The sequence below is a fragment of the Carcharhinus amblyrhynchos genome, chromosome 13 (genome assembly GCF_965287045.1).
Source record: "Carcharhinus amblyrhynchos chromosome 13, sCarAmb.v2.hapA, whole genome shotgun sequence".
Taxonomy (NCBI): domain Eukaryota; kingdom Metazoa; phylum Chordata; class Chondrichthyes; order Carcharhiniformes; family Carcharhinidae; genus Carcharhinus; species Carcharhinus amblyrhynchos.
The window spans coordinates 6,404,399-6,431,017 of NC_137336.1; the positions used below are offsets into that span (position 1 = coordinate 6,404,399).

General features: G+C 42.5%; 1 protein-coding gene across 4 annotated transcripts in view; it reads right to left on the reverse strand.

The window, feature by feature from the left end:
• Positions 1 to 1,841: 1,841 nt before the first annotated feature.
• The window catches only part of LOC145351671 (protocadherin alpha-C2-like), a 261,415-nt gene continuing 236,637 nt past the window's right edge, over positions 1,842 to 26,619 (reverse strand). For all 4 annotated transcript variants that reach the window (XM_080201237.1, XM_080201236.1, XM_080201238.1 and 1 more), the window contains exon 4: positions 1,842 to 3,261. In XM_080201237.1, coding sequence (XP_080057363.1) covers positions 2,984 to 3,261 — 278 coding nt within the window. In that variant the 3' untranslated portion in view covers positions 1,842 to 2,983. The remainder of the gene's footprint in view (positions 3,262 to 26,619) is intronic.

Genomic DNA, 26,619 nt, shown 5'->3' on the forward strand with positions numbered 1-26,619 from the left:
GGGCCCATTCCTGCACTGTAATTTTTAAAAATTCTTTGTTCTTTGTAAATTTGAACTGATGCAAAACTTGATTGCCCTTATTCTAACTCATGCCATGTCCAATGGAGAAGGCTTGTGGGGCCATATAGCCTACAACTGGTTCTATTTTTTCATGCTCTTGTTTTCTGTACTCACTGATATTTTCACTGACCCACATTGACCCTGTGTCCCATAATGTCATAATTTGAATTTTTTTTAGCTTTGTTTTATCTCACCACTTCTTTACCTTTCCCTCTTCCTACAAGATGCTACTTAAAGCCCAGTCCATTGATAAAGCTGTTGGTCATATTCTCTAATACTTCCAAATGTAGTTCAGTTTCGTGTTTTGAGGTTTCTTGGAATGTTTTGCTACGTTAAAGGTGCTAAATACATGTAAGATGTTGCTACAGTTTTCTCCATAAGCTCAGAAATCAGAAAATGCATGATAAAACATTCATTGCCTCATTTTGTACATGTTGAAATTGCGTGTGTGCAATGTCATTCTGAACTTCAGAGACAATATTAATAGTTATTGATACTTGACTCAGTGACCAGTAAAGTTCTTCAAGGTCAAATGTACTATGTACCATTAATTAGACAGGAACTTTCCAATCTCATGTTATGTTTAATCTTGTTTATTTAGTGAATCTTTCAGAAGAAATGAACAAGAACACCAAACGAATCAAGGGATTTGAGGATTGGGTGGGAAAGTAGAGCTGAGGTTGAAGATTAACCATGACCTTATTGATAGTGGAATCACTTGAGGGGCTGCCTGTCATAATCCTGCTCCTACTTCTTATGTTCTTCTGAAAGGACATGCAGCTCCTACTATGACACCTTTCCAATAAAACAGTTCTCCAAACCAATTCCTGGGGCCACATGACACAATTTCCAACATATCTTGCCGGTCCAAGAGAATATGAGATAATACTAGCTTGGTCTTGTTTGCAGTAGTGCTGGGCGCATTTGCATTTCAAGGGAGTTGACTTGTCTGTGTTAATATAAAAGCTTTGATATGTGTACTGTTTTGATTATGTTGCTTATAGTCAGAAATATTTCTATTACTCTTGAAAAAGACCAAAGGTTACCTACAAACACTCATTGGTGCCATTCAGACTTGAGTTCATCCAAATTTGATGCTTGTAACCTAACCAAACAGAGTTCTATTCATTTATCATTCCTCTGAATGCTGACCTACTTAGGCTACTGATCCAGCAATGCCTTGAGTTTAAAATTTCTAATTTGTATTCAAATCTCTCACTCCTTCTTATTTCTGTGACCTTTCTCAACCTGACAGTACGCGGAACACTTTATGTTTCTCGAACACTGGCCTCATTTACACCCCCCCAATCCTAAACATTACCATTGGTGGCCATGATTACAGCTGTCAATACACTAAGTTGTGAAATTGCCTCTCTAAATCACTTCACGTCTCACTATCTCTCACTATGCAAATCCTCCCTCAAACCTAGCTCTTTAACTAAGCTTTTGGCTACCATTGTTAATATATTTTTCTTTGGCTTAGCATGAATTTTTGTAAGTGCCACTGCCCTAGGATATTTACCTACATTAAAGGTGGTATGTCAGTAAAGGTTTTTGCTGTTGAACAAGAACATCAGCTGGAACTTTGCAGTTCAGCCCCAAGAGGCTGAATGCTTTCTTCTCTCCCATAGCTACTAACAGTATGACACAGGTGTAAATGTACAGATATTAAGGAACAAATAAAGAGCAACTTTAGTTAGGACAGTGTACCTATTTGTGTGCAGAAAGCTATAATGCTATATAAGTAGTGAAATAATTAGTCATTAAAAACACATACATGGTGAAGATTGTCCTGATCACGTTTACTTACACATGCAAAAACAGAATACATCTGAAAATAGACTAAGCATAAAAGATTACATTAGACGTTATTGAGAAAGAAAGCCACCTTTGGTACAAATGTAACAAAAATGCATAGTTTGCCGCAGGTGATTGAAAATAAGTGATGTATTTTTGTGATCACTGAAGTCAACAATGTACAATATGCTTCAAATGAACATTAAGCAGTAACAGTTTGACTTAGCTAAGGTGAGTAGCTGAAGCCAGTTTACTGTTTCATCCACATTCTGTTACAGAAAAGTGCATTTTACTCTGCATGTAAAGTTCAAGAAATTCAAGAAATTCATTCTACTTTCAAGGATTTACAACAGTTTAGTAAATTGTTTTCTCCAACTTTACACACACAGGAAAATATATCTAACTGTCAGATGTTTGAATACCATAAAAGTAATGGCAGACACATGCTGTTCTTTAATCCAAGTCACAGTTTTTTGAGACATGGAGAAACTGCAGTTCATATTTTGGCATGACATGCATTGATTCAAGAACTGTTTAATTCAGATTCCCATGGAATAAAACTTCTTATGCCTTGGCACTGGAAATAATCACTGCTTAACACAGCTTTCAGATTGTGTGTACATTTGTTTTCACTCATCTCAGGTGAATTCTGATTGCTCCTTCAGCTGGTTATTTCAAGATTTAATCAATATTCACTAACGCCATATATAATTTTTCACTTTAAACATGTATAGTACAGTTAATCTGTTCTGTAGTCAGATCCTGGGATAAGACACTAATAAGGGTTTAAAAATTGATAATACATATTTCACAAAAAGATGTCTTCAATGGTATATTAGTATGGTATATTATCATTTGTTTTAGTTTGTTTTTACCATTGACTTTCATGTGGTTACAATTGAACACGTAAGAAATTAAAGTTGGTCAACACAAGAAGTAGAGTCAAGCTAAATAAAACTGTTGAACTAGAATTATAACACATCCAAGACAAACAAATTAGCATTTGAGTGCACACAATAATACCTCTTTCAAATGTGACTTTAAGTTGAATTTACAGAACCCTTGTGTCTACCCTGTTGATCTGACCTGGTTACTGTGAGTTCTCAGATTGCTGTGACAAATGACGTTACTCATTTTGTGCCTCCTCCTTTGTAGCTTTACTCTCTCGCTTTTCTGATCGTTTAGTACGCTTCTTCTTCTTTCGAGTGGAAGAAGCAGAATGCTGCCCATCCTGCTTGGCAACTTGGTCCTGTTTGCTGGACAGCATAACTGGAGTGCCTCCCATGTAGATGTTAGACTGATACTCATCAGGTTCCAAGTTTTCAAGATGCTGAGATCCAAACCTGGGTGCCCAGGTCGGTATGCCATCTTCCAGATCTGGAGATGCTTTAATGTAGTCCACATCTGCAAAACAAATGATACATAAGCACAATTGCCATTGCTGATAAGAGTAGATTAATATATTTAGGAGGAATATGAACATATTTTCTGCATTTTCAGACAGCTTCAAGAGGACAACATATCGGACTAACTATTTTCCAACATGCTATAAATTGCATTTGGTATTGTTCATGGTTAATTGTATAATATTTTATTGACTATTTATTGATCATATTAGGGTTGGAAGGCATAAACTTGGAAAATGCTTGATTTATTGACTTAGCATTGTCTGGAATTGTACCATCCCTTTACTGACAGACTGGAAAGCGAGAAGAAAGGCAAAATAGCATAATAAGGTTTCAATGACGTGTCCAAAGTCTTTCTGCAGCCAAACCATTTTTCCAGTGGCAGGCCATGTTGGCAGAATGGTCTTCTGCCAGGAAACCAACTGAATCACTTCACTGGCCCAAAGGATCAGTTCCTAATATCATGGGCATAGTGCCACTTTAGCAGACCCATTAAAAGTGGGGAGGCCGGAAAGTGGAACCTGATGGCATCACAGTTGTCCCTGGGGATGACGAACTAATCTTTTGACACTCCACTGCCAACGGAGTGCCTTCCAGCAACAGTAGTTGCTGGCTTGACAAATGTGCCACATTGCACCATGGAAAGACCAACCCCACCTCCCACACCCTCGCCACCCCTCGCCTCTCCACCTCTCCCCAATGACTCCAACTCCATTTATCACTCTTCAAAAGTGGCCAGTTACCACTAAATGTAATGATTTGATTTTGATTTGATTTGATTCATAATTGTCACATATAATAGTATACAGTGAAAAGTATTGTTTGTTGCATGCTGTACAGACAAAGCATACTGTACATAGAGAAGGACAGAGTGCAGAACAGGAGAGAGTGTAGTATTACAGTCATAGCTAGGGTGTAGAGAACGATCAACCTAATACAAGGTAAGCCCATTCAAAAGTCTGTTAGCAGCATGGAAGAAACTGTTCTTGAGTTGGTTGGTACACGTCTTCCGACTTCTGTGTCTTTTTCCTGATAGGAGAAAGTGAAACAGAGCATGTCTGGGCTGCATGAGGTTCTTGATTATGCTGGCTGCTTTTTCGAGCCAGCTGGTATCATAGACAAAGTCAATGGATGGGAGGCTGGTTTGCATGATGGACTGTGCTTTGTTCATGATTCTTTGTAGTCTTTGCAGTGTTGGACAGAACAGGAGTCATACCAACCTGTGTTACAACCAGAAAAAATGTTTCCTATGGTGCATCTAGATGGTGAGAGCCGTTGCGGACATTCAAATTTCCTTAGCTTTGATGAGTTGCATGTTCTCTAATTAAATGGGGATAGTGGGCCCTCTGATGACAACTTAATTGTTCATCACTGGCAATATGCTGCAATGGTTCCCATCATTTGCCAAAGCTTTTGACACCTGGTGTGTTACCACCTTCACAAAAAAAGCACAATTTCTCTATCAGTATAATAACTAAATCACAGCTTCTTGATCTTCTTCACACCATTCAATGAAGACAATAGCAATTTTTTTTTATTCCAAAGAAAAATCCTGGAAAACATGTTTAGTGAGCAAATAGCAATATCATATAACACCCTTAACACAGGAAAATGTCACAAGATACTTCACTTGAGCAGTCAAGCAAAATTTTGACAGCGAGTCACATAAGGAAATAGGGGTGTACATATCTAAATGCTCAGTCAAGGAACTAATTTTTAAGAAAAAGAGGTGAAGAGGCTGAAGGGAACAATTCCAGAGCTTGGAACCTTGGCGTGATTAAATTGAGGAGATTCTTCCCGCTCAGAAAGGACAACAAAACTAGAGGGCACAGCCTCAAGATAAAGGGGGGGTGGGGGGAGGGCAGTTTAGAATGGAGTTGAGGAGGAACTTCTTCACTCAAAGGATGGTGAATCTCTGGAATTCTCTGCCCGTTGAAGTGGTGGAGGCTACCTCGCGAAATATATTTAAGACACAGGTAGATACGTTTTTGGTAGGCAAGGGAATTAAGGGTTATGGGGAGAAAGCAGGAAAGTGGAACTGAGCCACTTCAGATCAGCCATGATCTTATTGAATGGCGGGACAGGCTCGAAGGGCTAGATGGCCTATTCCTGCTCCTACTTCTTATGTTCTTACGTTCTTATGTAGAATTGGAGGACTGCAAATATCTCAAAGAATTATAAGGCTGCAGCAGGTCATAGATTTAGTGTAGACCAACAATTTACCAACAGTGGAGGTGTTGAGAGTGGTATGGTAGAGTTGGATATCATTGATGTACATATGTTAGGCGTTGCTGCGTTTTTGATAGTGTCATCAAGGGGGAAGTACATCGATGAGAAATGGTGTGGAGTGGGGAGGGCAAGAATATATCTTTGAGGGACACAATTGGTAACAGTGTGGAAGTGGGAGGAAAAACCATGTCTGTTTATGACTGCATAAATAAGCATACAACCAGATGAATCTGATCCCACCCAAATGGATGATGGTGGATAGGAGTTGCAGGATAATAATATGGCCAACTGTGTCAAAGGCTGCAGTTAAGTCAAGTGGGGGAAGGAAAAATATTTTACATTGTTCAAGATATTTTTATTCTTCATGTGATGTGGGCAACACTGCCAAGGCTAACATTTAGCACCCACCACTAATCGCGCTTGAACTGAATGGTTTGCTCAGCCATTTAAGCAAGCAGTTATGAATTGCAGTTGGTCTGGAATCACTTGTAGTCTAAACCAAGTAAGGATAGCAGATTTCCTTCCTTCAAAAACAACCATCAATGATATTTTCATAGTTAATATCACTGAGATTAGTTTTCAATTCCAGACATTTAATTGAATTTCCATTTCCCCAGTTGCCATAGTAGGAGCCCCAGAGCATTATCCTGGCCTCTGGAGTACTAGTCTAATGATATTCCCACTATGCCACTTCCTCCCCTGTAAGCTGTCATTTGTAATTCCGAAATGAGCCGGGGGCAGGGGTGGGGTGGAAGTTAAATTTTACGGATACAAACACTGAGTTCTGATCAAGATCAGTATGGAATTGAGAGATGACAGTCTGTTCAAGGAGTTTGGAGAGAAAACAATTTTGAAGGTAGATAGCATGACAGTTATCAAGAATGGATCATTTTAACTTTCTGATTTAATTGCCTTTTTCGAGCAAAATTTAGCATAAGTTAACATCAATTTACACAAATACATGCATAAATTAGTCACACAAAGCAACAAAACACTCAAGTTAATGATGCAGTTTTGCTTTTGTTTTCCTACGTATCAATTCTAAAGATGCAACTGATTTTAATAATACTTTCTTCACTATGATTACAAGACCAGAAGAAGGCAACTCTGTTCAAGTCACTTGTTCTATTAAATTCTTCACTTACTAATCTAAGCCATTTAATACCATTTTAGATTTCCATTTTTACATTCTCATGATTTAACTTAAGCTATCTTGACATAATCAAGACCTTGCCCTAAGGCAACATTCATTACCTCTTTTGCTGATTTAAAAATATGTCATCTATAGAAAATTCACTTCAGACAGTGCTTCTGGACAAATTTATCAGTTGTACAAAATTTAAATTTGAATGAGAAAGAACGGAATTGCATTGATATAGCATATGTCACATCTTCATAATATCCTACAGAATCTTCATCACCAATTAATTATTACTGAAATAAAGTAATCCTTGCTTCACTGGCAAATCAGTTAACTAATTTATGTACAGAAAAGTTCCACAAACACCAATGACAGAAACAACTAGAAAAATTGCTTTGGCTCTTTGAGGACCACATTGTAGCAAGAATGCTAGGCAGTGTGACTCCTGTTCAAATAGTGTCCTCCACCAGCAAATGGGGCCTGAGCTCTGACTAAGGGTCATCCAGAATCAAAATGTTAGCTTTGTTCTATCTCCATACATACTGTCAAAACTGCTTAGATTTTGCAGCATTTTCTGTCTTTGTGTTTGAATTTACTATAGGTGGAAGAGTAAGGAAAGAGGGAAAGATGGGATAGAATGGAAGCTAAGAAATAAGAATGAAAAAGGAACAACCACAGAGAAAGGGGAAAGGGAAGAATACGAATAATGGGTGGCATGGCGGCACAGTGGTTAGCACTGTTGCCTCACAACGCCAGGGACTTGGGTTTGATTCCTTGCTTGGGTCGCTGTCTGTGTGGAGTTTGCACGTTCTCCCCGTGTCTGCGTGGGTTTCCTCTGGGTGCTCCGGTTTCCTCCCACAGTCTGAAAGACATCCTGGTTAGATGCATTGATCCAAACAGGAGCCAGAGGGTGGCGATTAGGGGAATTTCATAGTAACTTCATTGAGTGTTAATGTAAGCCTTACTTGTGATGACTAAATAAACTTTAAGTAGAGGGGCAAAAAAAATGTGGCATAGCAGAGGATGATGGATTTTTTAAATTTATTCATTCATAGGATGGGGTGTTGCTGCTTATAGCAGCATTTATTGCTCATCCCCAATTGCCCTCAACATATGATAGTGTATCACCTTCATGGACCAGTGCAGTCCAAGTTCTGTAGGTACACCAGCAGTGCTGTTAGAAAGGGAGATCCAGGATATTGACCCAGTGACAGCGAAGGAATGGTGATTTAGAGGGAACATGCCACTGTGTGAAATTCGTAGAACCATAGAACACTACAGCAAAGAAACAGGCTTTTTGGCCCTTCTTGGCTGCGCCAAACCATTTTTCTGCCTAGTCCCACTTACCTGCGCCTGGACCATATCCTTCCAGACCCTTCTCATCCATGTACCTGTCCAAGTTTTTCTTAAATGTTAAAAGCGAGACGGCATTTACCACTTCACCTGGCAGCTAATTCCACACTCTCACCTCTCTCTGTGCGAAGAAGCCCCCCCAATATTCCCTTTAAACTTTTCCCCTTCACCCTTAACCCATGTCCTCTAGTTTTTTTCTCCCCTAGCCTCAGTGGAAAAAGCCTGCTTGCATTCACTCTATCTAAACTCATCATAATTTTATACACCTCTATCAAACCTCCCCTCATTCTTCTACGCTCCAGGGAATAAAGTTCCAACCTATTCAACCCTTCTCTGTAACTCAGTTTTTCAAGTCCCGGGAACATCCTTGTAAACCTTCTCTGCACTCTTTCAACCTTATTAATATCCTTCCTGTAATTAGGTGACCAAAACTGCACACACTACTCTAAATTCGGCCTCACCAATGTCGTATACAACCTCACCATAACATTCCAACTCTTATACCCAATACTTCGATTGGTAAAGGCAAATGTTCCAGAAGTACTCTTTGTGACCCTATCTACCTGTGACAACACTTTTAGGGAATCATATATCTGTACTAAGTGAGTGGGCGAGGATCTGGCAGATGGAGTATAACATTGGCAAGTGTGAGGTTATCCACTTTGGAAGGAATAATAGTAAAATGGACTATTATTTAAATGGTGAAAAATTACAACATGCTACTGTGCAGAGGGACTAGAGGGTCCTTGTACATGAATCGCAAAAAGTCAGTTTGCAGGTGCAGCAGGTGATCAAGAACGTAAATGGAATGTTGGCCTTTATCGCGAGGGGGATGGAGTATAATAGTAGGGGGGTCTTGCTGCAATTATACAAGGTACTGGTGAGGCTGCAACTAGAGTACTGTGTGCAATTTTGGTCCCCTTATTCGCGAAAGGATATATTGGCTTTGGAGGGAGTGCAGAGAAGGTTCACCAGGTTGATACTGGAGATGAGGGGGTTAGCTTATGACGAGAGATTGAGTAGATTGGGCTGTACTTGTTGGAGTTTAGAAGGCTGAGGGGGGATCTTATAGAGACATATAAGATAATGAAGGGGCTAGACAGGGTAGAGGCAGAGACATTATTTCCATTTAGAAAGGAAACAAGAACTAGAGGGCACAGCCTCAAAATAAGTGGGAGTCAATTTGGAACAGAGTTGAGGAGAAACTTCTTCTCTCAGAGGGGAGTGAATCTTTGGAATTCTCTGCCCATTGAAGCAGTGGAGGCTACCTCGTTAAATGTGTTTAAGTCACAGGTAGATGGATTTCTGATCAATAAGGGAATTAAGGATTATGGGGAACAGCCATGATCTTACTGAATGGCGGGGGAGGTTCGAGGTGCTAGATGGCCTACTTCTGCTCCTATTTCTTATGTTCTTATGTACTCCCAGATCCCTCCATTCTACTACACTCTTCAGTGTCCTACCATTTACCTTGTATGTTCTCCCTTGGTTTGTCCTTCCAAAGTGCAATACCTCACACTTGGCAGCATTAAACTCCATCTGCCATTTTTCAGCCCATTTTCTAGCTGGTCCAAATCCCCCTGCAAGCTTTGAAAACTTTCCTCAATGTCCACTACTCCTACAATCTTTGTATCATCAGCAAATTTACAGATCCAATTTACCACATTATCATCCAAATCATTGATATAGATGACAAACAACAATGGACCCAGCACTGATCCCTGTGGCATGCCACTAGTCACAGGCCTCCAGTCAGAGAAGCGATCCTCCACTATCACTCTCTGGCTTCTTCCATTGAGACAATGCCTTATCCAATTTACTACCTCTCCATGTATACCTAGTAACTGAACTTTCCTAACTAACCTCCCATGTGGGACCTTGTCAAAAGCCTTACTGAAGTCCACGTAGCCAACATCCACTGCCTTCCCTTCATCCACTTTCCTGGTAACCTCCTCGAGAAACACTAATAGATTGGTTAAACATGACCTACCATACACAAAGCCATGTTGACTCTCCCTAGTAAGTCCCTGTCCATCCAAGTATTTGTAGATCCTATCTCTTAGTACTCCTTCCAATAGTTTACCTACTACTAACGTCAAACTTACCGGCCTATAATTTCTCGGATTACTTTTAGAGCCTTTTTTGGACAATGAAACAACATGAGCTATCCTCCAATCATCCGGCACCTCACTTGTGGATACCGACATTTTAAATATGTCTGCCAGGGTCCCTGTAATTTCAACACTATTCTCCTTCAAGGTCCAAGGGAATACCCTGTCAGTCCTGGGGATTTATCTACTCTGATTTGCCTCAAGACAGCAAGCACCTCCTCCCCTTTAATCTGTATAGGTTCCATGACCTCCCTATTTGTTTGCCTTATTTACATAGACTCCATGCCAGTTTCCTTAGTAAATACAGATGCAAAAAACCCATTTAACATCTCCCACATTTCTTTTGGTTCCATACAAAGCCAACCACTCTGATCTTCAAGAGGACCAATTTTATCCCTTACTATCCTTTTGCTCTTAACATACCTGTAGAAGCTCTTAGGATTATCCTTCACCTTGACTGCCAAAGCAATCTCATGTCTTCTTTTAGCCCTCCTGATTTCCTTCTTAAGTAGTTTCTTGCCCTTTTACACTCCTCAAGCATCTTTTTTGTTCCCTGTTGCCTATACATGTCATATCTCTCTCTCTCTTCTTTATCAGAGTTGCAATATTCCTCGAGAACCAAAGTTCCTTATTTTTATTCACTTTGCTTTTAACGCTGACAGGAACATACAAACTCTGCACTCTCAAAATTTCTCCTTTGAAGGCCTCCCACTTATCGATCACATCCTTGCCAAAGAACAGCCTGTCCCAATCCAGGCTTTTTAGATCCTTTCTCATTTCTTCAAATTTGGCTTTTTTCCAGTTTAGAAACTCAAACTTCCCATTCTTACCAGCTTATTTTGTGGGAGTAAAAATTAATATTAATCAGCTGTAAGATTCAGACCAAAAACCTGCCAGCACAGTTGGCAGGAAACAGACTGGAATGTTACCGCCATTCATAGCGGTGGGATTTTCCCACCACTGCAGTGAACAGAGATTTGGCTGGGCACCAAATTCTCCGACCTCGCTGCAGCAGAAGCATGGCATGAACAGCCAGCTGGATCATGCCCTATGTCTTTCATGCTGTAACCAATATTGTGTCATTGCCTCGTGCTTGTCTGGCATGAATGTTAATTGTCACTTATCAGCCCAATTCTAAACTTGTCCAGGTCTTGCTGCACATGAACATGGACTACCTTAGTGTCTGAACAGTCATGAATGGTGCTGAGAATTCCGCAATCATCATTGACCATCCGCATTTCCAACGTTATGATTGAGGGAAGGTCATTGATGAAATAGCAGGGCTGAGAGAATTGCCGCTAGCAGCTCCTCTACTGATGTCCCAAGACCGAGATCATTGACCTCCAACAACCAAAATCGGTCCTCTTGAAGTTCAGAGTGGTCGGCTTTGTATGGAACCAAAAGCAATGGGGGAAATGTTAAATGGGTGTTTTGCATCTGTATTTACTAAGGAAAATGGCATGGAATCTATGCAAATAAGGCAAACAAGTAGGGAGGTCATGGAACCTATACAGATTATCAGAGTAGATAAATCCCCAGGAGCGACAGGGTATTCCCTTGGACCTTGAAGGAGACTAATATTGAAATTGCAGGGGCCCTGGCAGATATATTTAAAATGTGCTAGGCATGATGCCAACCAGAGGAGAGTGTTCCTCCCGTTTTGCATTGACTTCAGTTTTGTTAGGATTCCTTGATGCCACATTCAGTTAAATGCTGCCTTGATGTCATGGGCAGTCACTTCCATCTTACATTTTGAACCCAGTTCTATTGACCAAGGTTACGATGAGGTCAGGAGCTGAGTAGCTTTGGCACAACCCAAACGGTGTGTCAGTGAGCTGGTTATTACTAAGTAAGTATTGCTTGATAGCACTGTCAATGCCCCCTTTCATCGTTGATGATTGAGAGTAGTCTGATGAGATGATTCTGGACTGGATTGCATTTATCTTGCTTTTTGTGGATAACTTGATGTTTGCTAAAAAAAAACTTCAATAGCTGCACAGTGACACTTTAGTTTCACAAAGTTGCTATAATCACCTGCCAAAACATTGGCAGTAGATCAATGAAAGCCACCAGGAAACAATGCAAACTATGTGCTGGCAAATTCACAATGGATTCTCGCTAGAAACGCTGTAGAAATCCAATCCCTCAGTGACAGTTTTGTGTTGACATGCTAATAAATGTTTTGGCACTGACAGAGTGTACAAATTTTCAATTCATCTAGAAAGCAAAATTCTGAACTATTCAGAACAGTTAACATGTGACAGGTAGATATGGTGAATCTTGGGGCAAAATGTACCAAAACTGACAGAGGGGACAATCTTACCAGCTCATCAGGCTGGTCAGTTGGCTTGGCCTAGCCGGTAATATCGCAGAGAGCTTGACACCCGATTTTTTTGCCTCTTGCAATTCTGCTGGCACAGTTAAGCCAGTGTAATCAGCCTGACACCAGGAAGGGTGCAAGGTTGATTTAAATATTCATAAGGTAATTTTAATGTTATTAATGAGCCCAGGCTGCAGTCATCTGGGCTTATTTGCCTTAACTGCCTTGGAGGTGGAGGTCCTCACTGGCAATGAACACGTATGGTCCCTATCAACTGGGACCTGACGTAATGGCCTTGCTGTTGGGACTGGACATCATTAAAACCCTCCAGGTGGATGGGGAAGGGCCAGGCACTGCCCACCAGGCATCCCTGTGGAATGCGAGAATTGCAGCGGCAGGTTCACACTTACGTAGAGCCGTTAGGAGTGGTGCCGGTGTGAGGTTATGCCAGCGCCTGCTGAATATCCAGTGAGGGGGAAAGTCATGAAGAGTGCTTACTAATGACATGCTAATATATTATAATGAGATTTCTGCAGTGCAAAGGCATGTTACATGCCATTTCACCAGTGAGGGGCTTGTAAGGTCAGCATGGGGTCCTTAATTATGCTGGCTGCTTTGACGAGGCAGTGGGAATGTCGACAAAGTCAATGGATGGGAGATTGGTTTGCGTGATGGATTGAGCTACATTTACAATCTTTTGTAATCCCTTGCGGTCTTGAGCAGAGTAGGAGCCATAACAAGCTATGATACAACTGGAAAGAATGTTTTCTATGGTGCATTTATAAAAGTTGGTGAGATTCATAGCTGACACGCCAAATTTCCTTCATCCTCTGAGAAAATAGAACATAGAACATAGAACATAGAACATTACAGCGCAGAACAGGCCCTTCGGCCCACGATGTTGCGCCGACCAGTTACAAAAACAATGACCCACTAGCCTATACCAATCCCTTTTCGTCCATAAACCTATCCAGAGATCTCTTAAACGCCCCCAAACTAGACGCATCTACAACTGCAGCAGGCAGGGCATTCCAATCCCTCACCACCCGCTGGGTAAAGAACCTACCCCTGACATCCGTCCTGTAGCTACCCCCCCTTAATTTAAAGTCATGCCCCCTCGTGCTAGCTTTCTCCATCCGAGGAAAAAGGCTATCACTATCCACCCTATCTAAACCCCTAATCATCTTATATGTTTCAATAAGATCCCCTCTTAGCCGCCTTCTTCCCAACGAAAACAACCCTAGATCCCTCAGTCTCTCCTCATAGGACCTCCCCACCATACCAGGCAACATCCTAGTAAACCTCCTCTGCACCCTCTCCAACGCCTCCACATCCTTCTTGTAATGCGGGGACCAGAACTGCACACAGTACTCCAAGTGCGGCCGCACTAGAGTAGTGTACAGTTGCAACATTACACTGCGACTCCTAAATTCAATCCCCCTACCAATAAACGCCAAGACACCGTACGCCTTCTTGACAACCTTATCTACTTGATTCCCAACTTTCAGGGATCTATGTACACACACACCTAGATCCCTCTGTTCATCCACACTATTCAAAGACCTCCCGTTAGCCCTATACTCGACACATCTGTTGCTCCTACCAAAGTGAATTACCTCACACTTCTCCGCATTAAATTCCATCCGCCACCTCTCGGCCCAGCTCTGCAACCTATCTAAGTCTCCCTGCAGACTATGACACCCTTCCTCACAATCTACCACACCTCCAACTTTGGTGTCATCAGCAAATTTACTAATCCACCCAACTATACCCTCATCCAGATCATTAATAAAAATTACAAACAACAGTGGCCCCAAAACAGATCCCTGAGGCACACCACTCGTAACTGCACTCCATGATGAATATTTACCATCCACCACCACCCTCTGTCTCCTATCTGATAGCCAATTCCTGATCCAACTTCCTAGATTACCCACAATCCCATACATCTGCATTTTCTGCAGAAGCCTACCATGGTGAACCTTATCGAACGCCTTACTAAAATCCATGTATACCACGTCAACTGCCTTACCCCCATCCACCTCTTTGGTCACCTTCTCAAAAAACTCAATAAGGTTAGTAAGGCACGACCTACCTGCTACAAAACCATGCTGACTATTTCTAATCAATTCATTACACTCCAAATAACTATAAATCCTATCCCTAATAATTTTTTCTAAAACCTTGCCCACAACAGAAGTAAGACTCACCGGTCTATAATTCCCGGCAAAGTCTCTGTTCCCCTTCTTAAACAATGGGACAACATTCGCTATCCTCCAATCCTCCGGGACTACACCAGAGACCAATGACGACCTGAAGATCTGAGCCAGAGGCTCTGCAATCACCTCTCTAGCCTCCCAGAGAATCCTAGGGTAGATCCCATCCGGACCAGGGGACTTATCTATTTTCAGCCCCTCAAGAATTTCCAGCACATCCTCTTTATCAACCGTAATACTTTCTATTTTACACCCCTGCGACCCAATGTCCTCCTCAGCTATATTCATGTCCCCCTGCGTGAACACCGAAGAGAAATATTGGTTCAATACTTCTCCAATCTCCTCCGGTTCCACACACAACTTCCCCCTGCTGTCTGTAACTGGCCCTAATCTTGCCCTGACCAACCTTCTGTTCTTGACATACTTATAGAACGCCTTAGGATTCTCCTTAATCCTATCAGCCAAAGTCTTCTCATGTCCTCTTTTAGCCCTTCTCAACTCACTCTTCAACTCCCTCCTAGCCAATCTAAAGCTTTCTAGTGCACTATCTGAGCCCTCCAATCTCATCCGAACATAAGCCTCCTTTTTCTTTTTAACCATCGACTCAACTCTTTTAGTGCACCACGGTTCCCTAGCCCTACCAAATCCACCATGCCTGACAGGGACATACCTATCAAGGACTCGCAGTAGCTGCTCCTTGAAAAAATTCCACATTTCAGATGTTCCCAGTCCCTGCAATCCCCTAATCCAATCCATGCTTCCTAATTCACTCCTGATAGCCTCATAATCGCCCTTACCCCAGCTAAAATTGCTGACCCGAGGCATTGGTAGAGGTGTTAGGAAAGTAGAGGCGTTAGGAAAATTAATAGGAAAGGCAATGATGTAATCTATTATCGCTAGAGTAGGAATACATTGATCCCAGGTAATGCTCTAGGTACTCAGATTCGAATCTCACCATGGCAAATGGTGACCCTGGAATTCAATAAAAATCTGGAATTAAATTCTAATGATGTCTGTAACTGGCAATCATTGCCAATTTCATAAAAATCCATCTGGATTTTAAAGGAAAGTATCAAATTAAAAGCTGATGCGTTTAGAGTGGCTAAAAGTAGTGGGCAAGTAGAAGATTGGGAGAGGTTTAAAAATCAACAAAGATTGACAAAGAAGATGATAAAGAAAGGAAGGATAGACTATGAAGCTAAACTAGCACTAAATATAAAAAAGGATAGTAAGAGTTTTTATAAATATATGAAGAGGAGGAGGCTGGCTAGGGTGAATGTTGGACCCTTAGAGGATGAGAGGGGGGATTTAGTGGTGGGAGATGAGGAAATGGCTGAGGCCTTAAATAATTTTTTTGCCTCGGTCTTCATGGAGGAGGACGCAAATAGTTTGCCGGGTATTTAAGATAGGAGAATGGTAGGAGTTGAGGGCCTGAATGCAATCACTGTCACTAGAGAGGTAGTGCTTGATCGACTAGCGGGACTGATGGTGGACAAGTCTCCAGGACCGGATGGAATGCATCCCAGGGTTCTGAAGGAAATGGCAGAGGTGATAGTAGATGCCTTAGTGATTATTTTCCAAACCTCGCTGGATTCCGGGGAAGTGCCAGAAGATCGGAAAATGGCTAATGTTACGTCACTGTTTAAAAAGGGTAGCAGGCAAAAGGCAGGGAATTATAGGTCGGTTAGTTTAACATCTGTTGTGGGGAAAATGCTTGAATCCGTCATCAAAGAAGAAATAGCGAGGCATCTTGAGAGGAATTGTTTGATAGAGCAGACGCAGCACGGATTCGTTAAGGGGAAGTCGTGTATGACAAATTTATTGGAATTCTATGAGGATGTGACTAGTGCGGTGGACAGAGGGGAACCGGTGGATATGGTGTTTCTCGATTTTCAGAAGGCGTTTGATAAGGTGCCGCACAAAAGGTTGCTTCAGAAGGTTAGGGGGCATGGAGTTGGGGGTAAGGTGTTAGCGTGGATAGAGGATTGGTTGTCTAATAGGAGGCAGAGAGTTGGTATCAATGGGTGCTATTTGATTTGCGGTTGGTGACTAGTGGAGTGCCGCAGGGATCGGTGCTGGGGCCTCAGCTATTTACCATTTATATAGATGATCTGGAGGAGGGGGCTGAGTGTAGGGTGTCGAAACTTGCTGATGACACAAAGATAAGTGGAAAAGCAAATTGTGCGGAGGGTGTGCAAAGTCTGCAGAGGGATCTAGATAGGCTGAGCGAGTGGGCGAGGACCTGGCAGATGGAGTACAATGTTAACAAGTGTGAGGTTATCCACTTTGGCAGGAATATAGTAGGAAGGATTACTATTTAAAGGGTGAAAAGCTGCAGCATGCTAAGGTGCAGAGGGACCTGGGGGTCCTTGTGCATGAGTCACAAAAACCCAGCCTGCAGGTGCAGCAAGTAATCAGGAAGGCAAATGGGATGCTGGCCTTTATAGCGAGGGGGATTGAATATAAAAGCAGGGAGGTCTTGCTGCAACTGTACAGGGCACTGGTGAGGCCGCAGCTGGAGTACTGTGTGCAGTTTTGGTCGCTGCACTTGCGCAAGGATATTTTGACCTTGGAGGGAGTGGAGAGGAGGTTCACTAGGCTGATACCGGAGATGAGGGGGTTGGACTATGAAGAGAGGCTGAATAGACTGGGTTTGTACTCGTTGGAGTTTAGAAGGATGAGGGGGGATCTTATAGAGACGTATAAGATAATGAAGGGGATGGATCGGGTAGAGGTAGAGAGATTCTCCCCGCTCAGAAAGGACAGCAGGACTAGAGGGCACAGCCTCAAGATAAGGGGGGGACAGTTTAGAACGGAGTTGAGGAGGAACTTCTTCACTCAAAGGGTGGTGAATCTCTGGAGTTCTCTGCCCGTTGATGTGGTGGAGGCTACCTCGCTAAATATATTTAAGACACAGGTAGATAGGTTTTTGGTAGGCAAGAGAATTAAGGGTTATGGGGAGAAAGCGGGAAAGTGGAACTGAGCCTGGCGGGGCAGGCTCGAAGGGCTAGATGGCCTACTCCTGCTCCTATTTCTTATATTCTTATCTGGTTCAGGAATGTATTTTCGGGAAGGAAATCTGCCATCCTTACCCAGTCTAGCCTACATGTGACTCCAGACCCACAACAACGTGGTTGTCTCTTAATTGCCCCCTGGGATGGGCAATAAATGCTGGCTCAGCCAGTGACACCCACATTCCATGAATGAATATTAAAAAAGTTTTTAAAAAAACAATATAATCAATTTGTCACAATAATTTGAAACACCACCCATGGCTTTTTCTTATAACTAATTCTGTGTGCCAGCATAAAGATGTTATTTTCTGTTTTTTAATTTTAAAGGACATTTGGAGCAAAGTGTTAGATGTAGACACCATTTATGATACCAGAGCAGAGGGTGGAACTCTCCCCCTTTCACCTCAGCTTTTTCCTTGATACGTTTTGAGGGCCAGAGCCTGTGCAGTTGGCAATCTGTCTGAGTCAAACTGGAATTCATTGGCTGCTGTGAAGGAATAGGACCTATAAAATGTAAATGTGGGAAAGTTTGTATAGAACCAGTAGAAGTAGCAGAGCTGCTCAATGAATACTTTACTTCGGTATTCACGGTGGAAAAAGATCTTGGTGGTTGTAGTGCAGGCTTGTGGTAGCCTGAAAAGCTTGAGTGTGTGGACATTAAGAAAGAGGATGCATTGGAGGTTTTGAATAGCATCAAGATAGATAAGTCGCCAGGACTGGATGGGATGTACCCCAGGTTACTGTGGGAGGCGAGGGAAGAGATTGCAGAGCCTCTGGCGATGATCCTTGCATCATCGATGGAGATGGGAGAGGTTCCGGAGGATTGGAGGATTGTGGATGTGGTTCCTATATTCAAGAAAGGGAATAGATGTAGCCCAGGAAATTATCGACCGGTGAGTCTAACCTCAGTCGTTGGTATGTTGATGGAAAAGGTCCTGAGAGACAGGATTTATGTATATTTAGAGAAGTATAGTGTGATCAAAAGTAGTCAGCATGGCTTTGTCAAAGGGAGACCGTGTCTTACAAGCCTGGTTGAGTTTTTTGAAAACGCGACTAACGTGAAAATGTGAAAATATAAACACATTGACGAAGGAAGAGCAGTGGATGTGGTTTATATGGACTTCAGCAAGGCATTCGAAAAGGTCCCCTATGCAAGGCTTATTGAGAAAGTGAGGGGGCATGGGATCCAAAGGGACGTTGCTTTATGGATCCAGAACTGGCTTGCCTGCAGAAGGCAGAGGGTGGTAGTAGATGGGTCTTTTTCTGCATGGAGGTTGGTCACCAGTGGAGTGCCCCAGGGATCTGTTCTGGGGCCCTTGCTGTTTGTGATTTTTATAAATGACCTGGATGAGGAAGTGGAGGGATGTGTTGGTAAGTTTGCCAATGACACAAAGGTCAGAGGTGTTGTGGATAGTTTGGAGGGATGTCAGAAGTTGCAGCTTTACACAGATAGGATGCAAGACTGGATGGAGAAGTGGCAGATGGACTTCAACATGTGTGTAATGGTCCATTTTGGCAGGTCAAGTGGAATGAAGAAATATAATATTAAAGGTAATACTCTTAGCAGTGTGGAAGATCAGAGGGATCTTGGGGTCTGGGTTCATAGGACTCTCAAATCAGCTTTGCAGGTAGAGGATGTGGTTAAGAAAGCATGTGATGTACTGGCCTTCATCAAACAAGGAATTGAGTTTAGGAGTCGGGAGATAATGCTGCAGCTGTATAAGACCCTGGTCAGACCCCAGTTGGAGTACTGTGCTCAGTTCTGGTTGCCTCATTACAGGAAGGATGTGGAAGCCATTGAAAGGGTGCAGAGGAGATTTATAAGGATGTTACCTGGATTGCGTGGCATGCCTTATGGGGATAGGTTGAGAGAGCTTGATCTTTTCTCCTTAGAGAGACGAAGGATGACAGGGGACCTGATAGGGGTGTACAAAATGATGAGAGGTATTGATCAGGTGGACTCTCAGAGACTTTTCCCCAGGGCTGAAATGGCTGCCACAAGAGGACACAGGTTTAAGGTGCTGGGGAGCAGGTACAGAGGAGATGTCAGGGGTAAGTTTTTCACTCAGAAGGTGGTGGGTGAGTGGAATCGGCTGCCGTCGGTGGTGGTGGAGGCAAATTCAATAAGTTCTTTTAAGAGACTTCTGGATGAGTACATGGGACTTAATAGGATTGAGGGTTATAGGTAAGCCTATTACGTAGAGATAAGATTGGTGCAACTTGTGGGCTGAAGGGCCTGTTTGTGCTGTAGTTTTTCTATGACTCTAAGTCTTTCGTTCACAGTTTCAGGTGATCTGAAAAGTGATAGAGTCACTAGGTAACTAAGTCCCCAGGAGATATAAAAGTGGAGGTGACTTTCACCAAGTTTCTCTGCTCTTATGAATTGATTTGTTTATGAAAGGCTGTGCATTTACTGGCAACTGTGATCCTTGAGAATCTTGCCCTAGCACAATGAATGAGAGTTAAGACATCATTCAACTATGAGATGCAGCCTATTGGAGCTGGAAGCTGATTCCACCCCCAGCCAAAATGCACAGATGTGCACTCTAGTTTTAAGCAGAACATTGTATAGGATTAGGAGTGTATTACAGAGCCCTTCCTTCGTACAGAAGATCAAGGTGTAATTGACAGCTGTGCCAAACAGATTATTGGCAGTCCATTTTACATTTCAATACACATTCTTTCCCATTCAAATTGGGCTCGCTTCAGAGTAAGCTGCTGGGTTACTGTCACGTTTTGCATCACGACTGAAGATCAATTTCAGTCCCTTTGAAATTATTTCATTGCCCATACTAACGTCTCAGTTCGCTCAGCACACATGAAAAATAGCACTATAAACTTCTGAACTCCATGAGTAGGCTTTATACACTTATTCTCCTGCATTTATCAACTGTGCCATTGGGGAAGTCTTCTAATTTCCATTTTAGCAATTGCTACTTAATAGAGGAACTACCGCTGCCTATACATATTGATATATATATATATATTTTAAATTCATTTGTTTCCCCTGTAGCGTTTTCAAAATAGACACATTTGTGTTTCTGTATTCATGAAATTTTTAATTTTATGCAGCCTGGTTCTTCAGTGAACAAAGGGATAATTATTTTGATACTATTTTATTTGACAAATGGAAAACAAAATAAATTAATTCCATTTGATGGAAATGTGTTGGCAGTAACCTCAAGATGTAAAAGATTGGCTCCAGGCACAATGTGCTCATAAATTTGAAATTGGTCAGTCGAGAAATATATTAATTAGCTTCAGAACAAATTGTAGTGATGGAACAATGAGCTCTGAATGCTTTACATAAATTATACAGGAAGGTGAATGTTAGAATGAATTTACATCTACACCCTTTTCCTGGTAGTTCATTTTTAATAAATGCAACACCACTGTCAACCTAATAACTGCACAGCCTAGATTTTGGTCACTCGCTACTAGATTTATGGCGGTAAATGTCCTTCCAAGTCTCCAGTATGGAGTGGACAAACATGTGTTCATTATGAACAAGAAAAGCACTGACCAACATATTGACAAGGGTCAAAAAATTTGGTATACGGTGCTCATACAATAAACAGCCATTAGACTCTTTTTTTAAAAAAAATGCAAGTAATGGATCTAACACCTGAGGATCCCACTGCAAGGTCAGCTTGCCAGACAGACATACACATGATCTTCCTTGGACAACAATCGGTAGATCAGCTATTGCTGGCTCTGACACCATCTTGGCCATTGCTTCCAGTCCCTGGACACAGTAAAAAGTCTGACATAAGAACATAAGAACATAAGAAATAGGAGCAGGAGTAGGCCAACTAGCCCTTCGAGCCTGCCCCGCCATTCAATAGGATCATGGCTGATCTGTCGTGGCTCAGTTCCACATTCCCGCCCTCTCCCCATAACCCTTAATCCCCTCTCTCATCAAAAACCCATCAACCCGCGTCTTAAAAATATTTAGCGAGGCAGCCTCCACCACTTCAGCGGGCAGAGAATTCCAGAGGTTCACCACCCTTTGAGTGAAGAAGTTCCTCCTCAACTCTGTTCTAAACCGCCCCCCCTTTATCTTGAGGCTGTGCCCCCTAGTCCTACTATCCTTTCTGAGCGGGAAGAGTCTCTCCACCTCTATCCTATCCATCCCATTCATCATCTTATACGTCTCAATGAGATCTCCCCTCATTCTTCTAAACTCTAACGAGTACAAGCCTAATCTATTCAGCCTCTCCTCATAGCTCAACCCCCTCAACTCCGGAATCAGCCTAGTAAACCTCCTCTGCACTCCCTCCAAGGCTAAAATATCCTTGCGCAAGTACGGCGCCCAAAACTGCACACAGTACTCCAGCTGCGGCCTCACCAACGCCCTATACAGCCGCTGCAAGACCTTCCTACTTTTATATTCAATCCCCCTCACGATGAAAGCCAGCATCCCATTCGCCTTCCTGACCACCTGCTGCACCTGCAAGCTGGGTTTTTGCGACTCATGCACAAGGACCCCGAGGTCCCTCTGCACCGTCGCCTGCTGCAGTTTTTCTCCACGTAAGTAATAATCCTTCCTACCATTATTCCTACCAAAGTGGACCACCTCGTACTTACCAACATTAAATTCCATTTGCCATTTCCTGGCCCATTCGCCCAGCCTATCTAGATCCTTCTGTAGACTCTCCCCACCCTCCGCACAATTTGCCTTTCCACCAATTTTGGTGTCATCAGCAAATTTCGACACCCTGCACTCGGTTCCCTCCTCCAGATCATCTATATAAATGGTAAATAGCTGAGGCCCCAGCACCGACCCCTGGGGCACTCCACTAGTCACCATCCGCCAATCCAAATAGCACCCATTGACCCCCACTCACTGCTTCCTATTTGACAATCAGTCCTCTATCCACGCTAACACCCTACCCCCAACTCCAAGCCCCCTGACCTTCTGTAATAACCTCCTGTGAGGTACCTTGTCAAACGCCTTCTGAAAATCCAGGAAGACCACATCCACCGGCTCTCCTCTATCCACCGCCCTAGACACATCCTCATAGAACTCCAGTAAATTTGTCAGACACGACTTCCCTTTTAGGAAACCGTGCTGCGTCTGCTCTATCAAGCAGTTCCCCTCAAGATGCCTCGCTATTTCCTCCTTGATGACGGATTCTAACATTTTACCTACAACAGACGTTAAACTAACAGGCCTATAATTTCCCGCCTTTTGCCTGGCACCCTTCTTAAACAACGGCGTAACATTAGCTGTTTTCCAATCTTCCGGCACTTCCCCGGAATCCAGCGACGTCTGGAAAATAACCACCAAGGCATCCATTATCACCTCCGCCATTTCTTTCAGGACCCTCGGATGCATTCCATCCAGTCCTGGGGACTTGTCCACAATCAGCCCCTCCAGTCTGTCGAGCACCACCTCTCTAGTAACAGAAATGTCATCGAGACCCTCCAGTCCTACCACCTTTCCATCTCTAACATCCGGCAAATTATTCACGTCCTCCTCCGTGAAGACCGAAACAAAGAATTATTCAAGTCCTCCGCCATATCCCCATCCCCTACCACTAAGTCCCCCTTCTCATCCTCTAAGGGACCAACGTTCACCCTAGCCAGCCTCTTCCTTTTTATATATTTATGACAACACCAGGTTTTAGTCCAACTGCTTTATTTGATAGTAAACTCACAAGCTTTCGGGTTAGTCCCTTCGTCAAGTGAATGGAGAGTTCTGGCCTCAGACAGAGCATATAAAGCACAGACAGTTTAGAGATTACTGATTAGAATGCGAATCTTTACACCTAACCTGCTGTTCAAGTCCTGAAGTGGCTGACAATGTGTGTGGAAGGAGCACTGATCACAGGTTAAAGAGATGTGTATTGTCTCCAGACAGTACAGTAAGTGAGGTTTTGCAAACCCAGGCAAGTCACGGGGGTTGCAGATAGTGCGACATGAACCCAAGATCCCTGTTGAGACCGTCCTCATGTGTGCAGAACTTGGCTATCAGTCTCTGTTCAGCGATTCTGCGCTGTCGTGTGTCGTGAAGGCCACCTTGGAGAATGCTTACCCGATGGTCAGAGGCTGAATGCCCGTGACCACTGAAGTGTTCACCAACAGGAAGGAACAGTCTTGCCTGGTGATTGTCGAGCGATGTTCATTCATCCGTTGTCGTAGCGTCTGCATGGTCAGTCCCTGGACAGCCATTGAAAACTCTCATTCTCATTTAATTCTCTGTGCTTTTATTGTTACTTGCTGGGACCAGTAGTGTGTAAGTAGGGCTATGGGTTGGGTTTTAATTAAAGGCAATAGGGAGAAATTTTAGGTGAAAGGGAGATTTATAAATGCAAAATGAATGATTGGGGCATCAGAATAGTACAGCAATGTGGGTAAAGGCAAAGCAAAATGTGACAGGAAATTGCAAATCAGTGAATAAGGTGATTGCAGAAATTGGAAGTAAAGCAGTGAAATTAAAAGTTCCTTATCTGAATACATTAAACGTCTGCAAATAAGATGGGTGAACTGATTTATCAAATAGAGGTAAGATCTCATCATCATTATAGAACCTTGGTCATAAGGTGATCAAAGTTTGGAAATACATATTCCAGAGTACACAAAATTTTGGAAAGATAGATAAAACAGCAAAGAAAGAGGGGTAGCCTTTATAGTAAAAGATAACATAAGGACGTTACTGAGAAAGGATCTGGCCTCAGTAAGTCATAAAAGAAAATCAGCATCAACATCCTTTTGATAGCGTGGTGATCAGAACTGTACACAGTACTCCAGCCTAACCAAACTCTTATACAGTTACAACATGATTTTCCAATTCCAATTCCCAATGCCCTGACCAATGCCTTCTTGACTATCTTGTCCACCTGAGTTGCCACCTTTAGGGAACTGTGAATCTCCATGCCTAGATCCCTCTATGCTATTATTTCTAAGGGCTCTACCATTTACTGTATACTTTCCTTCTGCAATAGACCTTTCAAATCATGTTACCTCACATTTGTCTAGGTTTAATTTCATCTGCCATCTTTCGGCCCAGTTCTCCAGCCAATTTATATCCTGCTGTATCCTTTGACAATCCTCCTCACTATCCACTGCTCCCCCAATTTTTCTATCATCTGCAAATTTATTAATCAATCCACCTACATTTTCCTCCAAAACATTTATATATATATTGTAAACAATCGAGGATCCAGCACTGATATGTGTGGAACACAGCTTGTCAAAGACCTCCAATTATAAAAATGCCCTCCCACTGCTACTCTCTGCTTTCTATGCCCAAGATGTGGGTATGCCGGCGTTGGACTGGCGTAAACACAGTATAAAGTCTGACAACACCAGGTTTTAGTCCAACCTATTTATTTGATAACATACTCACAAGAGTTCTCCATTCACCTGACGAAGAGGCAGTCCCCTCGAAAGCTTGTGAGTATATTATCAAATAAATAGGTTGGACTAAAACCTGGTGTTGTCAGACTTTATACTGTTTCTATGCCCAAGCCAGTTTTGTATCCATCTGAAAAGCTCATGTTAGATCCTACATGACTTCACCTTCCGCATCAGCCTGCCACTATAGAAGGCTTTATGAGAGTCCATGTACACAACATCCACTGCCCTGTGTGGTCAATTTTTCTTCTCATTCCCTCAAAGAATTCAATCATGTTTGTGAGACATGACTTTTCCTTCACAAAGCCATGCTGCTTATCGCTAATAAGTCTATTCTCTTTCAGTTATGAGTACATGCTGTCCCTAAGAATCTTCACTAATAATTTCCCCACCGCTGATGTAAGAATCTTCTCCAATAATTTCCCCACCACTGGCTCACAGGCCTGTAATTTCCTAGATTGTCTCTTCTGCCCACCGGGGGACAATGTTATCTATTCTCCAATCCTCTGGTACATCACCTGTGGTTAAAGAGGATACAAAGACTTTCGCCAAGGCCTCAGCAAATTTCTCCCTTGCCTCTCTTGGTATTGTAGTAGACCTTATCTGGGCCTGGGGATTTGTCCACCTTCATGTTTTTCAAACCTACAATAGCTCTTCCCTTTTAATCTCAACATGTCCAGGAATGTCAACTTTCTCCTTTCTACATTCACCATCCAGCACATCTTTCTTCTCTGTGCATGCTGATGCAAAATGCCCATTAAGGACCTCACCCATCTCATCTGGCTCCACTCACAAATTCCCTCCACTTGTCAAAGTCCCCCAGTTAGAAAAGTACCCTTCCACTGTTACTCTCTGCTTTCTATGCCCAAGTCAGTTTTGTATCCATCTGACAAGCTCAGACGGGTCCTTGAGCGGGCCTACCCTTTCCTTTTCCTTCTTATATCTACATAAGAAGGCCTTCGGATTCTCCTCAATCCTGTCTGCTAAGGACATTTCATGTCTCCTTTTTGCCCTCCTAAGCTCCTGCTATCTGAATACTCCTCAAGAATTTTATCCATTTTCAATTTCCTGAAATTTATGTACGTCTCTTTCTTCTTTTTTACTAAGCTCACAATCTCTCTTGTCCTCCAGTGTTCCCGAATCTTGCCATTTTTATTCTTTACTTTTACAGGGCCATATTTGTCCTGAATTGTTAACAACTGACTTTTAAAAGACTCTCACATATTGGATGTGGATTTGCCCTCAAACAGCTGCCCCGGTCTACATTCCAAAGCTCATGCCTAATACTAACATAGTTAGCCTTTCCCCAGTTTAGTACATTCAATCTTGACTACTTCTATCCTTTCCTACAAGTATCTTGAAACTTATAGAATTGTGATCACTCTTCCCAAAATGGTCACCCACTGAGGCATCAAATCACCTGTCTGTGTTCATTTCCCAGAACCAAGTCTAAGATAGCCCCTTCCCAATTTGGATTAGCTACATACTGCCTCAAGGAATACTCTTGGATACACTGGACAACATTTGCCCCATCCAAGCCCCTAGCACTAAAGGAATTCCAGTCTATGTTGGGGAAGTTAAAATTGCCCATCACAACAACCCTGTTATCTTTA